The sequence below is a fragment of the Martes martes genome (assembly GCF_963455335.1).
Source record: "Martes martes genome assembly, chromosome: 18".
Classification (NCBI taxonomy): domain Eukaryota; kingdom Metazoa; phylum Chordata; class Mammalia; order Carnivora; family Mustelidae; genus Martes; species Martes martes.
The window spans coordinates 40,922,500-40,937,975 of NC_137906.1; the positions used below are offsets into that span (position 1 = coordinate 40,922,500).

General features: G+C 62.3%; 1 protein-coding gene across 2 annotated transcripts in view; it reads left to right on the plus strand.

Annotated features, from left to right (window-relative positions):
- AXIN1 (axin 1) overlaps positions 1 to 15,292 on the plus strand; it is a 52,197-nt gene extending 36,905 nt beyond the window's left edge. The window contains exons 5-11 of one of the 2 annotated variants that reach the window (XM_080831138.1): positions 3,345 to 3,482; positions 6,463 to 6,992; positions 7,467 to 7,637; positions 10,378 to 10,623; positions 12,434 to 12,541; positions 14,157 to 14,324; positions 14,442 to 15,292. In XM_080831138.1, the coding sequence (XP_080687264.1) occupies positions 3,345 to 3,482; positions 6,463 to 6,992; positions 7,467 to 7,637; positions 10,378 to 10,623; positions 12,434 to 12,541; positions 14,157 to 14,324; positions 14,442 to 14,568 (1,488 nt within the window). In that variant the 3' untranslated portion in view covers positions 14,569 to 15,292. The remainder of the gene's footprint in view (positions 1 to 3,344; positions 3,483 to 6,462; positions 6,993 to 7,466; positions 7,638 to 10,377; positions 10,624 to 12,433; positions 12,542 to 14,156; positions 14,325 to 14,441) is intronic. The other variant, XM_080831139.1, reaches the window with a different exon arrangement.
- The last annotated feature ends 184 nt before the right edge of the window (positions 15,293 to 15,476 follow it).

Genomic DNA, 15,476 nt, shown 5'->3' on the forward strand with positions numbered 1-15,476 from the left:
CGGCGGCACATCCAGCGGGCGCTCGGGAGTAGCTCTCGCGGCACCCGCAGCGGCTCCTCTCTTGCGTTTTCCCACCCTCGAGGTTGATGTATTTCGGGGGGGGGCGTGTGCGTGCTGACCCTAACAGACCGCCTGTGAGCAAGGGGTCGACCCCAGACCCCAGGGACGTGAGCGGACGGCAGATGCGTAACGGACTGAGCCACTGGCCCCCCTCAAAATGAACAGTTCTTAACTCAACAAATTAAACAGAGTATTCGACAAAACCAGGAGAGAAAGTGGGTGAGCTGGATACAGACCTGGAACGACTTCTCAGAACTCGGCACAGAGAGAATCCGGAAGCGTCAGGAGCGAGAGGTGTCCTTCGGGGAAGGTTCTAGAGTCGAAAGTGAGGAGCCTTCATGTTCTGGAAGGTCCTGGCCGAGCCAGCGCAAAGATAGAGCTGAGACAGTCAGTGGCATGGCAGTGAGAGCCTGGCCTTGCCGTGTGGTATGGACAGTGCTATGGCCTCATAGCCTTCCTTCCTCAGTTGCCCGAGCTCTATGGGGCAGCTGAGAACATTTGCGTGGGCCTGGCCCTCAGTGACCCCTCGGGGAAAGTAGGAGGTCCTGTGTGTTCCTGAGAGAAGCGGGTGACCTCTTGAGTGCTGGTTGTCTTCCGGGGAAGATTCAGTGAGCCCGGTGTCCACGCTGTTCACGCACTCACGGGAACAAACCGTGGCTGGAGTGGATTGGGGCCCGTCCAGGCGGTCAGTGCGCACAGGGAGTCAGACGTCAGCGGCCTCCTCACCTGCCAGGGCTTTGTTTTGGGTCCCGCGTGAGGGCCAGCTCCTGACTGTGTTGGGGGCTTATCTGTAGCGTGGGGGGTTCTTGGCCTCTGGGGGTCCCCGGCCACCATGGCTTGTTTGGGCCCAGGCGGGGGGCCAGGCCGGGGTGCGGTTGGGCAGGACTCGAGCCCTGCTTGGGGGAGCCGGCCCCTGTGGTGGGCATCGTGCGTGGGAGCCCTGGAGGCAGCCTGGAGCCCTGCCTAGCCCCGTGGGCTTAGGGCAGACGGCAGCATGTTGTTCAGTGACAGAGGTTTGACATTCCAGGGGTAGAGTGTCCTGTCCCTCGTGGACCTCGTGGACGCCTGTGGGCCTCGTGCACTTCGCGGGCCTCGTGCACTTTGCGGGCCTCGTGCATTTCGTGCATTTCGCGCACCTCGTGGGCGCCTGTGGAAGTTGATCTGGATATGCCCCGCCCACTGGAATCAGGAAGCCAGGAGGGGGAGCTCTCCGCATTCCCAGTGTCAGGAATGGTCTATGTGGACGCCCCAGGAGCCGCGGCCGAGGGAAGGGCCCTCAGTTATGCGGAGGATTGTGCCCTGCGTCTCCTACCCCATCTGCCAGCCCCGCACCTCAGCCGAGGAGAAGCCGCCGTCACCAGCACGCTTGCTTCTGTCCCGGGGACGTCCATGCCCAGTAGCCCCACCGCTGCCTCCCCGTTCTCCGTAAAATAACACCTTTTGCTCGTGGGAGTCAGCAGCTTTTGCCATAGACTTCTTGTCCTCGGTTGCCGTTCTTCGCTTTTCTGGACAAAACCATTTTTCCTGGTAAAATAACTAACTTTTATTTGTGGGGTAACATTTCTTACCGAAGAAACCGGCAAACAGCGGTTCCCATCTTTGCGGAGGTGGCGGTGTGCCGTGATTGGGGCGCATCTCCCGTGGCAGGTGACACCGGCCTGCCCCAGGAGCGTGTGTGCACATCCTGTCGTGGTGGCCAGAGCACAGCCGAGACACGCGCGGCCCGCGGCTGCCACTCGTGCATTCGCCGCGCTGCGCTGCGTGCCTGGCGGGGGCTCCCGGGGCCAGGCAGGGGGCTGTGTGCCAGGGAGCTGCCCGGCGTGAGCTGTCTGCTCCTCAGGCCGTTTTCATGCCCCAGAGGTCCCCCCAGTTTTAATGACCGCAGCTTTTTCCCGTGCATTGTGTTCGTCCGCAGCGGGAAGGGGGTCCGTTCGTATAGATCCGGTGTTGTACAGATCTGCTCCTTTCAGAAGCATAATCATGCGGCCTAGAGGCTCCTTTCCAGAACACACGGGCTTGGGGTGTGCCTCCGCTGGGCCGAGCCTGCCATGTGCATGTGGTTCGGTCTTGTCAGGACTTTCCACTCTGCCCGTGGCCTGCGTGGGGCATCACGCGGGCTCAGGACCGCGAGGCTCTTGCCATCTGGCCCTCAGCCCTCAGTCCTGTGTGGGTCCCGGCACTCCCTGGCCGACCCCACCAGCCTCTGGGGCTCTGTCTGAACGTCCTGTCCGGAAGGTTCCTTCAGGGCCTCAGCCTCTTGGCTGTCCCCATTGCCCGGGCTCCTCTGGAAACACTTGCCCCTTTCTCCTCTTGGGTCTGGCCTCCAGGACAAACTACTGCTCGGTGTTAGGTACCGTCCGGTGAAGGACATGCACGTGTGTGACTGTGCGTGCACACCCGTGTGCATGTGTGTGTGCCTGTGTGTCTGTGTCTGAGCGGGAATGACGGTAATCGGCAGGTAGCTCCACTTGGGAAGTCTGGGTGAGGGCTGGACAGGAGTCCTTTGTGCTGTTCCAACGTTTTTGAACATGGAAGTACAGCAAAATGAAGTACACTCCGGAAACGTGGTCTAGTGTATTCCTGTAAACTGCGTTCCGGAGCCGTCTCCTCCGAACAAGGCCCTCCCGTCCCCCCGGGTGTTTTCCTGTACCCTGAGTTCTGGGTCTCCCATCCTTACAGCAGACCCAAGTCCGAAGCCTGGTCTGCCGCGCCTGCGGGTCAGGGGCTGCCGGCCCCCGCCGTGCAGGATGGTCTGCGGGCTGTCTCCCGCCGGGGGCTCCCGGGCCTGGCCCCTCCCTCTTACATGGTCTTTGCAGCTCTCCCTTCGCCCTTCCCAGGCCTCGCAGGGGATTGGCCTGGCCCGTCGTGTCAGAGGCGCTTCTCTGGGGTAGGCTGGGGGGGCCGAGGTGAAGGGCACACCTGGGCTTAGGACACCAGATGCTCTGGCTAGCCGGGGCCCTGCCAGCCGCTGCCCTAGTGACCTAACCCAGCTCCCGCCTGCTCCCAGCCTCTGTTTTCTGCTCCTAAGGCTGGAGCAGAGTTGCCAGAGCTCTAGTCCCCTCGCCGGTCGGTGCCGGGTGGAGGACAGCTCTAGTCCAGCAAGGAGAGGGGCAGCGAGGCGGTTGCCACCAGCGAAAGGGAGAAAGCAAGATCGTCCGCTTGACGATGAAGTGCAGGTTTCGTAGCCTGTTTCTCGTCACCGAGGAAGAGCGTGTGCGCGTCTCAGCGTGGGGGGCTGCGGCTCCGAGCGGCTCGCGGCTGGCTAATCCGGTGTCTCCTCGCAGCGCACTTACCGAATGCCAAAGGAAATCCGTGTGGAGCCCCAGAAGTTCGCCGCGGAGCTCATCCACCGCCTGGAGGCCGTGCAGCGGACACGGGAGGCCGAGGAGAAGCTGGAGGAGCGGCTGAAGCGCGTCCGGATGGTGAGTGTGCCTCCTGGCAAGGCCGCAGCGCGTCTCCGTCTCCGAGCGGTCCCGGGACGGCTGGTGGAGTGGAGGACGGCTTCGGGCCCCCGAGGAGCTCCCTCCAGGGTCTCCCAGCGTGCTGGCTCCTGACGCGCTCTGACCCTGTCCCGGCGTCTGCTGGCTCTCCTATGACACCTGCCCGTCTGAGGCCCCACCGTGCCCGCCCAGCCCTCACTGGCTCCTGGGAGGAGGGGCTCGTTGTGGGGGAGGCAAGGCCTGGAGAGACCCGTAGGTGCTCAGCAGCAGCATCTTGGCCCTGTGGCCGGGGTCCCCAGTCCACCCTCTTGCAGGAAGAGAGTTGGCTCAGAGGCTCTGCATGCCTGTGGCCCTGCAGGTTCCTGGGAGTGAGGCACCTGGGGGGCTCAGCGGGTTAAAGACTCTGCCTTCGGCTCAGGTCATGGTCCCAGGGTCCTGGGATCGAGCCCCGTATCTGGCTCTCTGCTCAGTGGGGATCCTGCTTCCCCCCCTTTCTCTGCCTGCCTCTCTGCTTGCTTGTGATCTCTCTCTGTCAAATAAATAAATAAAATCTTTAAAAAAAAAAAAAAAAAGGTTCCCGGGAGGCCCCTTAGAGGCTGCTGGGCTGTGGGTGCCCAGCGCACTTTCTCGCAGCCAAGTGGTGGTCCCCTCTTCTCCGGGGCGTCCCCGGCGGGCCCAGGGCGGTTGTGTCTGGATCCATTAGGAGCCTCGCTCGTGGAGGGCAACACGTGCCCCAGGGACCGTGTGGGGCTCTGCGACGTCACAGGACACGTTCAGACCAACAGCCCCTAGTGTTTCCGGCATCTTGATTCAGAAACTAACGGGCAGATACGTGGCCTTGGCTCAGGTGTGCGGCTCCATTCGGGGCCCGCAGTAGCCTCTGGCCGGGGGTGCCAGGCTTGGCTGCTGCAGCCACGTTGTCCCCACGGGCACCCCTTGGTCCTTGGTCCTTGGGGTAGCCCCCGGCCCCACTGCCAGCAGTGCCTTCTCTTCTGTCCTGTGTGATTCCACACAGAAACCCGGGAGAAAATGAGATGAAATTACCTGTGTCTGGGGATCCACACGGACAGGAGACGCCCTGTCTTGTATGATCCTGTAGCCTATATAAACGGGCCGTGAATTAGGTTTTTTAAAGAAAACTAACTACACATTTTAAAATAACTTATTTTTATTGGGACACCTGAGTGGCTCAATCAGTTAAGCATCTGCCTTAGTTTCAGCTCCAGTCATGATCCCAGAGTCATGGGGTCAAGCCCCACGTCAGGCTTTGCAGTCAGTGGGGAGTCTGCTTCAAGACGCTGCCTCCTCTTCCCGCTGCACGTGCCTGCGCGCGCGCTCTCAAATAAATTAATACGTCTTGGAAAAAATAACTTATTTTTCTGTAAAATTTGGAAAATGAGAACAAAGAAGAAGGGCGCCTGGTGGCTCAGTCCGTAGGCCTCTGCCTTCGGCTCAGGTCATGATCTCAGGGTCCTGGGATCGAGCCCCGCGTCGGGCTCCCTGCTCCGCAGAGTCTGCTTCTCCCTCTCCCTCTGTCTGCCGCTCTGCTTACTCACGCTGTCTGTCTCTCTGTCAAATAAATAAAAACAACAACAAAGAACCCATTACCCAGACAATTCAGTTAAGCCTACAACATTTCAAAATCCTAAAATGGATTTCCTCCATGCGCAGAGCCACCGAGATGTTGTTGGCCAGTCCCCGCCCCCTGGGGATGGAGAGAGTCCCCCTTCTTCACTGCTTCCTTGGGGGTCACTTCCAGTGCCCTGGGGAGGGCAAGGCAGAGGGGTCAATACGGGGACATGGGGTGGGGCGAGGGAGCCCAGGGTCCCCATCTGTATCCGTCAGGGGCACACTCACCGTCCACCCATCCGTGTGCCCGTCCGTCTGTCCTCCGAGCCACGTCTGCCCTGAGCAGGACGGACGCGTTCGCAGCTGACTGCTGGTGCTGGCGACGTTTAGGTGCTCTCCTGTTAAGTGAGAAGTCTCGTGGGGAAGGTTTTGAGGTTGGGTTAGAGCGGAGTGTGGGGTCCCTACCTCGCTCTTCGGGCTGTTACCCAAAGAGATTTAGTCAGCATTATCCTGGTCTGCACTACTGAGTGAGATGAGAAAGTCAGCGTGAGCTGTGTCCTTGGGAATGAGACTGGTCAGATGTGTTTATGGATGTGGTTCTGTGGACTGTCAGACACACGAGGGCCAGCTAGTTCACTGGGAGGATCCACCGAGAAACACAGGGCAAGACGAGAGCGCCCCTGTACAAGGGTAGAATTCTCTTGAAAGCGCCCCGGAAGATACAGCAGTCATGCGGAGGAGGTGGGGGCGGCCGGCTCAGCGACAGCTGCGTGGGGCTCTTGGTCTTGGGGTTGTGGGCCCGAGCCCCACACTGGGGGTAGAGATGACTTAAATAAATAAAATTTTTTATGGGGCACCTGGGTGGCTCAGTGGGTTAAAGCCTCTGCCTTCGGTTCAGGTCATGATCTCAGGATCCTGGGATCGAGCCCCACATCGGGCTCTCCACTCAGCGGGGAGCCTGCTTCCTCCTCTCTCTCTGCCTCCCTCTGCCTACTTGTGATCTCTGGCTGTCAAATAAATAAGTAAAATCTTTAAAAAAATTTTTTTTAAATAAATAAGATTTTTTAAAAATCAAGGAATTGGAAAATCACCTGAAAAGGTAAAAATACCTTTACTGAGACAGGTGAAGTGAAGGAGAACCCCTTGTGGGGGTTTGTCCGTGGGCAGGACGTAGGCGGGCGTTGGGACTCATGGTGGCCACGTGCGCATGTGCATGAGCACTTGTGGCCGGGTGGGGACGGGAAGCCCTCCCCTGGTCCTCAAGTCCAGCCAGCGTCCAATGCCTCACCTGACCCCCAGGACGGAGCTGCCAGGCTGACTTCTTTGTGACCCCAGATGTGAGGTTCTGCGACACGGGCAGTGCCAGGAGCTGACTCGTGGGCTTGTCCTACAGGAGGAAGAAGGCGAGGATGGGGACATGCCCTCTGGCCCCCTGGGGGCCAGTCATAAGCTGCCTTTGGCCCCCGCCTGGCACCACTTCCCGCCCCGCTACGCAGATGTGGGCTGCATGGGGCTCCGGGACGCACACGAGGAGAACCCGGAGAGCATCCTGGACGAGCACGTGCAGCGGGTCATGAGGACGCCTGGCTGTCAGTCACCGGGGCCTGGCCACCGCTCCCCTGACAGCGCGCATGTGCCCAAGATCGTGGGTGTGCTGGGGGGCGTGCCCTCTGGGCACGGGAAGCACGCGCCCAAGTCAGGGGCGAAGCTGGACACGGCTGGCCCGCACCTGCACCGGCACGGCCACCACCACAACCACCACAGCACGGCCAGGCCCAAGGAGCAGGCCGACGCTGAGGCTGCCCGCCGGCCACAGGGCAGCTTCCCGTGGGGCCAAGAGGTGCACAGCCATGCGGTCAAGCCTCGCAGCCACTTGGAGAGTGTGGGCGCCGCCCCCAATGCCAGCGACAGCCTGGCCTACAGGTGAGTGTCAGGCAGCCTGAGCCTTGCTTTGGGATCAGTGCTGTGGTTCCTTGTCTCTGAGCCCGTGTCCGTAAGGACCACGTGTGTCTTCCCAGGGACGAAGGTCACACACAGTGAGAAGCTTCGTCTCCTGCGGGCTCTGTCCTGGTTTTTGAGGCCAGAATTCCCTTTTAAAAGTCATCCAGCCATGGGGGGTGCCTGTGGGGCTCAGCCGGTCGGGCGTGTGACTCTCGGCTTTGGCTCAGGGTCCTGAGATCGAGGCCTTCGACCTCACAGGCAGCTTCAGATGCACCTGCCTCACGGGGAGGCGTCGGGGCCCTGGGGCTGCCGCCAGTAGGTGGGGGAAGGACAGGCGCTAGGCCTCCCGGCTGCTGCCATCCGGACACCTTCCTCCACGTCCCGGCCCGCAGAGCCCCGACGGCCTCCCGGCACCGGGCCACGTTGGCAGGTGACCCCCCGTTCTTGCTCTTGCAGCGGGAAGGCCGGCGCTGCGCCCAGAAGAAGTGCCAAGAAGGCTGAGTCAGGGAAGAGTGCGGGCACGGAGGCGGCAGGCCCGTCGGAAGACTCGGAGAAGAACCAGAAGATTATGCAGTGGATCATCGAGGGGGAGAAGGAGATCAGCAGGCACCGCAAGGCCGGCCACGGGTAAGGGGCGCGCCGCGTCCAGGGCGTGGGCACGTGGGTGTGGAACCAGCCCGAGGAGCCCCCGGCCCGCGGCTGCCTGCGCCCCTGGGGCACTGCCTAGCCGCCCGCTGTCTTCTCACGTGGCACATTCAGCAGGAGCAAGATGTCTGTGGTCCTCTGAGCTCACAGGTGCCCCCCGCCCCCCATCGTGTCCTGGACAGGAGTGCCCGCTGGTGACATCAGTCTGGTCACCATGCCTCTGTCTGAGCTCCTCTTGCTGCCCCCCACCCCCGCCAGGAGGGGGCCCCCCCGCTGTCACAGGGCGGTTCTCACGAGGTTATTTCTGGGGTGGTGACGCCTCCACATGACGGTGACCTCAGTGACTGGGGGAGTTAGGCCGGTGCCTGCCCATCACTGCAGACAGAGGCTGCAGGGTCGGCCTCGGGCTGTCCCCCCAGCCGTCGGCTGTTGGCAGCCCTCGGAGCTCGGAGCTCCGTCCTGGCCGCCGCAGGGCCAGAGGCCGCTGGTTGGTGCGGAGCCGGCCTCCGGATGAGCTATTGCTGCCCCTTGTGGATTCCCCCGTTGCGCGGAGACCGTGGGGCACTGGGGTGGCTCAGACATACCCCTGGGCTGGAGACGTGTACCATCTCTCACAGGGCCGCTGTCTGGGCCCTGGGCCCGTGGGATCTGCTGGGTGGGCGGGCTGCTGCTGGTTCCTCCGTCTCCCGCTTTCCTGATGCTCCTCCGTTTTGGACGTGGTTGGGGAGGGTGGAGTGTGTGCAGCCGGTGGGGGGCGGTATCGGGTGGGCACCTGTCCAGCCCCTCCTGAGTGGTGAGCCGAGGTGGCCCTGCCCACCTCTGGGTGGCCCTGGAGACCCCGTGGCCCTGGGGACGAGCACGGTCCCAGAACCTGTTCTGGCGGACTGTCGGTTTCTCTGGATTTCTCTCGTCGTTGAGTTTTCACAAGGAATGGCTCTGTGCTTGCTGTCAGGACATGACGGTGTTTCAGCGTCCCCGGGAGTTCCCGCTGGCCTCCTGAGAGCTCGGGGGCCACGTGCCTCTGCCTTTGCTGTTCTTACATGGGGGCGTGGGGCAGGGAGACGGAGGACCTGGTGGGGCCTGGTGGGGCCGGCAGATGGGAGGCAGAGTGGGGGTGGGGAGTTGGGGGTGGGGAGGGGAGACGGGCTGGCGGGGATGGGTGGAGAGATGAGGGGCTATGGGGAGATGGGAGGGGATGGGGTTTGGGAGGAAGTGGGGGAGGGGAGGTTGGGTACAGAGCCGGGCAGGGAGGGGTGGGGGTCGGGCCCCAGGGAGGGGGTGTCCTTGTGGCTGGCCTTGAGCCCATCCGCCCTGGGGTGTCTTGCCTTGGGCAGTTCTGGGGTCCTGAGGGCACTGAGCCTACCCACTGCCCAGGGGCCCCTCTTCCTGGGATTCCCTCCTGGCACGAAACCCCCTTTCCGAGAGCTGCAGCCACCGTGAGAGAGGCCCATGTTTTCCTGGAGTCCACTCAGGGGTTGAGTGAGGCGTCAAGTGTTGTCTGTGTTGAGTGACAAAGGCACAGGTATGCTAGTGCATGGAGGGGAAAATCAGGAAAAATTACAGGTTCAGAGATGTGCCAATTAAGTATTTTTAATAGGGAAGAGAATATACCAACACAATGGGAGCAGGTATCTCTAAATCACGATGTTTTGAATTGTTTTTTGTTTTTTTTTTTTGAGTTTTCTGTGTATTTCAGGTTTTTCACAAAGAGCACTTATTTTGACGTTAAAATATTTTTTAAAATAGTAAAGCCTTTTTTTAAAAGGAAGTCTGTATAGCATCGGGTTTATATTTCAGTGAAGTGATTAAAAGTGGGTTGCAAAGGGGCACCTGGGTTGTGAGAGTGAGCCCGCAGTTGGTGGGGCGTTTGCTGGAGGTTTTGTCTGCCCTGCCCCTCTCAAATAAGTACTTTTTCTTTTTTTTTTTTTTTTAAGATTTTGTTTATTTATTTGACAGACACACAGCAAGAGAGGGAACACAAGCAGGGAGAGTGGGAGAGGGAGAAGCAGGCTTCCCGCCAAGCAGGGAGCCCAGTGCGGGGCTCGATCCCAGGACTCTGGGATCATGACCTGAGCTGAAGGCAGACGCCCAACAACTGAGCCACCCAGGCGCCCCTCAAATAAGTACTTTTTTAAAAAATTACAAAAGAGGGGCACCTGGGTGGCTCAGTGGGTTAAAGCTTCTGCCTTCGGCTCAGGTCATGATCCCAGGGTCCTGGGATCGAGCCCCGCATTGGGCTCTCTGCTCAGCCGGGAGCCTGCTTCCTTCCCTCTCTCTGCTTCTCTGCCTACTTGTGATCTCTGCCTGTCAAATAAATAATAAATAAAATCTTTTAAAAAAATAAAAATAAAAAATAAAAATTACAGAAGAATGGGGTGCCTGGGTGGCTCAGTTGGTTAAGCATCTGCCCTCAGCTCAGGTCACGATCCTGCATCGGGCTCCCTGCTCAGCGGGGAGTCTGCTTCTCCCTCTGACCCTCCCCCATCTCATGCTCTCTCTCTCTCATTCTCTCCTTCCCAAATAAATAAGTAAAATCTCAAGATTACAAAGAAGCATGCCACAAAGGAACATGTGTATCAGGGGCACGGGGGGAGGGTGTGGACGGCTGCCTAACAGCCAGGGTCAGTGCCGAGCTTGGTCTCCCCGGGCCCTGCCCCAATTCCTGGCACCGCACTGGCCAGGCTCTCACTTGCCACCACGCCTTGTCCTCTTGCTCTCAAAGGTCTTCCGGCACCAAGAAGCAGCAGGCGCACGAGAGCTCTAGGCCCTTGTCTGTGGAGCGTCCTGGTGCCGTGCACCCTTGGGTCAGTGCTCAGCTGCGGAACTCCGTCCAGCCCTCTCACCTCTTCATTCAAGACCCCACCATGCCACCCAACCCGGCCCCCAACCCTCTGACCCAGCTAGAGGAGGCCCGCAGGCGTCTGGAGGAGGAAGAGAAGAGAGCCAGCAAGTTACCCTCCAAGCAGAGGTATGCGGGGTCGGGGAGAGCAGGCCACACCCCGAGCCGGGGCCGCTCCGGGTATCGTCGCTTGGCTTTGGGGTGAGGCTTCCCACGGCCCGAGAGCCCCACAGAGAGCTGCCCTGGCCGCCCTCTGGCCGTCCTGCTTGCTTCTTGCCACTGAGCCGCCCAGGGCACGGCAAGCGACCCTGCTTTGTGACCAGAGTCTGGGAGGGCATGTGGTCATTACACTGTTCTTCTAGGGATGGAGGGGGATCCCTCTCTCTTCTGGGAGTGCGCTCGTCCGGTCAGTGCCCATGCCACGTGGAACGGCTAGGGGTTACCAGCAGGTCCCCGGCTGCTGTGCAGGCTGAGCTCAGAGTGGGGTCCTGGGGGATCCTGGCTGCCTCTGCTCGCAGACCCCAGAAGGGGCCGCATCGTCTGCAGGCGGGACAGTCAGCATTGCTGAAGTACATGCTGATGTGACAGTCTTCTCCAGGAGAGACCCCCAAGCACCAGAGTCCCCCTTGTTGGGGACCAGAGAGGCCTGACCCGCGGCTCATGCAGCCCCAGAGAAGCCCGGGGAGCACTCCTTGGTGATAACAGGCTTTCTCTGCAGCCCTGAGTGTCGTCGTTTCCCTACCTTTTCAGCTGGGCCTCGAGGTCACTTTCTCCACGTGGATCAGGGTCTCGGGGGGGCGTGGTCACACAGAGGCCCTGCTCTTCTCGGACGTTGCTGGCGCCCCTTGTCCCATCTGTGATTACTGGTCGTCCCTCCAGGGGCCTCACTGTGTGGGGGGCTCTCCAGCTCTGGGGAGGCTGGAGTCCATGGTGGTCTCACTGGGCAGAGCCCTGAGTGTGTGCCCTGGCTATGGAGTGTAATCACGTTGATGGCCCCGTGTCTCACCGCTGTCATCCTGTCCCCATAGAACCAGAGAGCCAGCCTGGCGCGAGATGCCTGGGCTGGTGCGGGGGATGCCTCTTGTCCGCCGGCGTCTGTGACCTGGAGGCAGACAGGGTAGCAGGGGGGTCATCTGGGAAGGGGCTGGGGCGTGCTCGTGGGATACCCTTTCTCTGCACAGACCTTCTACGGGGCTGCATGGGACCATTGTCCTTGGCATGCTCTGGGGGAGCCGGGCTCGTGTCTCCTCTTCCCACCAGCACCCGGCGGGCCCTGTGTGTGCCCTTGCTGGCCAGACACCGCGCAGCCTCACGAGCCTCTCGGGGACGCAGGTTTCGGGCCATGAGCCTCCTGATGGGGTGCTAGACGGTGGTTGGCGTCCACAGGCCTTTCGTAAACAGCCACAGACACAAGTGAAGTCCCAGAGGCAGCAGTGGGGGTGCTGGGCCCTCCCCAAGCTCGCTGTGGGGTGGACCCCCCCAGGCTGACAGAAGAGAAGTCTCTGTGAGAGCAGACAGCCGTGCGGAGAGCTGCTGCCACGCGGCTGGCCTCGGGACGGAGCGGCGTCGGGGCGCGGATGGGGAAGAGCCACGTGGAGCAGAGGAGGCCAGGGGCAGGCCCTCCCAGAAGACCCTTCCTGGTGCGGATAGAGCGACGAGACGCTGGCGCCCCCGATGGGTGCTTCCCGAGCGGGGCCCCGGGAGCTCCGTCACGCAGTGAGGCATCTCGGAGCTCCAGACGAAGTCCCGCGGCCTCCGCCTCGCGCCGGCCCCGAAGCAGCCGTGGACCTTCCCGTCCGTGGTCCGGTGTCTGTCCGCTCACCCAGTAGGAGCCCTGTCTGGTGCTGATGGACCCTCGTGGGGGCCCCGCTGTCCCCTCGGAGCCTTGGCAGCGGCCCCCGCCCAGGACCTGCGGCTCACTGACGTGGTTGTTCCCTAGGTATGTGCAGGAGGTCATCCAGCGGGGGCGCTCCTGCGTCAGGCCAGCGTGCACACCCGTGCTGAGCGTGGTGCCGGCCGTGTCGGACTTGGAGCTCTCCGAGACAGAGTACGTGCGCCCCCGCGCGGGTCCCGCTTACCCAGGCTGCCCGCGGTGGAGCCGCTGCCCCCAGGACAGGATTTGGGGCGCCGCAGCGGAAGAGATGGGGCTGGGCTCGAGCTTCTCCATCAAAGGAGACGCGGGCCGTCCTCGCGGGACCTGCGGCCGGCGGGCCAGAGAGGAAGTGCTGCTGTTCCTCCTCGCTCTGGCCCGTGCCCCCCACCCGCCTCCACGTTCCTGAGCTTCCTCGCCAGCCCAGGGGTACCGTGTGCTGGGCCTTGCTTCCCCTGGCTCGGCCGCGTGAAAGCGCCTGCCCCTGTGGCCGGGGTGTGTCCGGGGGCCATGCGCACCCCGGGCCTTGCTCTGTTCTCGTGTGGCGTGTGGGAGTGCGTGGAGCAGGGAGGGTGCTGGGGACCACTGTGGGTGGTGCCGGCCGCCCGATCCCTGCATCTGTGCTCAGGGAGAGCAGAAAGGGGGTCCCCACCCCATCCCAGATGGTGCTTTGTCACATCCAGCCGAGTGCGTGGGGGACTCGGCCTCCCCACCAGGTCACTTCTTGAGGGTGGTCTCTGGAGAAGCAGGGACCCTGCCTCCTTTCTGTAGAGAATGGAGCCCCAGAGACCCCCACTCCGCAGCGTGAGGCTGTAGGACTGAGGGTAGGAGAACAGGCATCCTGGAGCCCGGCTTGAGCAGTGGATGGCCACGTAGCCCGAGTCGCTGTCAGCCATGTGCCCAGGAGCAGCTGGGAGAGGGAAGGTTCCCAGGGAGAGACGAGCTGGTCGTGAGCTCCCGGCCAGCAGGGGCCAGGGGCTGTGTCCGAGCACACCTGGGCAGCTCTGGAGCGGTCACAGGGACGAGAGCTGCTGGATGACCGCACGGTGCTGCCTGTGGTCTCAGACACAGAGCCATGGCTCAGCACCCATCAGGATGCATGGTGCTGGGCTCCTGCCCTTCTCTGCGTGTCGGGCTGGGCTCTGCCCCTGCCCTCCAGACGAGCTCCTTGCTGCGGGGCAGGTCCGTTTCAGATCCGGGCCCGGGGCTGTTCTTCGTCCGTGCTCTGGCCCTGAGGCGTTCCCGCAGTCGCAAGGCTCTAACCCTTACCTGGGCCACAGGGAGTGTGGCCCAGCCTCGAGCTGGGGGCTGCGTTGGTTCCAGTGGCCTGGGCGTCTTAGGAAACCAGGTGCTGGGATCCACTGTGGGTTCCGGTCCCGAGAAACTTGCTCCCCCGCGTTCGTGGGGTCTGGGTAGGGGGTGCCGCTCCCCCAGCCAGCTCGGACCACAAGGAGGCCTGAGGCCATGTGGTGGGTGCAGGAGGGTGGTGGGCAAACGGAGGTGCCGGCTGTGTGGGGGCAGGGGGGCAGGCGGGGGAGGGATGAGCTGGTGTCCTTGCTCTGGGTCTGAGAGCGCGGGGGGCTGGCGCAGGACTGGACCCTCGGGTCAGGACACCACGTGGAGTGAGGCTCCCAGAGGGCTGGCCCTGGAGCTCCAGGCAAGGGGGTGTCTGAGGATGATGAGCCCCTCCTCCCCAGTCCTCGCCCTGTGCTTCCTGGAGGGCCTGTGGCCCTTTGGGGTGTGCCCTGTGGGACCCCGAGCCTAGCAGTCACCAGTGCACCTCCACCTCCAGGACGAAGTCCCAGAGAAAGGCGGGCAGTGGGAGTATGCAGCCGTGTGACAGCATCGTGGTGGCCTACTACTTCTGCGGGGAGCCCATCCCCTACAGGACCCTGGTGCGGGGCCGCGCCGTCACCCTGGGCCAGTTCAAGGAGCTGCTCACCAAGAAAGGCAACTACAGGTGAGGGCCCCGCGTGTAGCCCCTGCTCAGTGTGACCCCCCAGCAGCTGGGCCGCAGGGCCTGCGGTGCACACGGGGTTGGGGGGGGGCCTCATCCCCGTTCACTCCTGTCCTGCAGATACTACTTCAAGAAAGTGAGCGATGAGTTTGACTGTGGTGTGGTGTTTGAGGAGGTTCGGGAAGACGACACCGTGCTGCCCGTGTTTGAGGAGAAGATCATCGGCAAGGTGGAGAAGGTGGACTGACCGGCCAGTCCGGCCTCTGCGCCGGCTCGGGCCCGCGTCAGGCAAGGACCGGGCATCACGGCGAGCGTCCGAGGGTCGCGCCGTGTCGTGTGCTTCCGTGTGTGCAGACGCACAGCCGCTGGTCAGAGGCCAGGTGCTGCCCGCCCCGCAGCTGGCCGGGGGTCCCTCCGAGCGGCCCCGCAAGCCTCTATCCTGCAGCTGACGAGGAGGGGGCCCCGTCCACTGCTCGGTGATCCTTGGAGCGGCCGGCTGAGCAGGGAGCCCGCCACGGGGTGGCCTGGAGTGCCCTCTCCAGCGGCGCCCGCTGCTCACTGCTCCTCGCTCTGGCGCTCGCACCGCAGGCTCTGCTCCCTGCTCTGGGACTGGTCCGACACACCCTACCCCGGCCCGGCCTGGCCTAGGCCTGGGGTGCCAGGGGGCCCCGTGGGGGCCTCTGTCAACTGTACATGTCACCGAGTGCCTTCAACACAGCTTGTCTCTTGCCTGCCACTGTGTGGATCCGGCGACGGAGCCCCGGGCCGCTCGTCCTCCTCCACCCTTGTGTCCAGGGCGCCGGCTCAGCGGGTCCCGGGCCCCTCCCCTCTAAGGGCCCCTGTAAATATGTACATTTCTCAGGCCAGGGCCAGTGGGGGGCTGCCCCAGCCCATTTTTCATGCGCTGACTTGTACAATTATCTTTTCAAAGGTACTTGGATAATAATGAATAAAATCATTTTTGAACCTTCTCTGGCAGGAGTGACCTGTCTTCTGTGGTGGGGCCTGGCGGGTGGGCTTGCCGTCCTCGGCCAGCCTCACGCCAGGCCTCTGAGGGTCAAGAGTGTGTGTGGGAGGGGGGTGTCTTCTGGAGCATGGGGACAGAGCTCCGGAGAGGGCTGGGTTCCCAGACCCGGATCTGAGTCGGGGATCCAC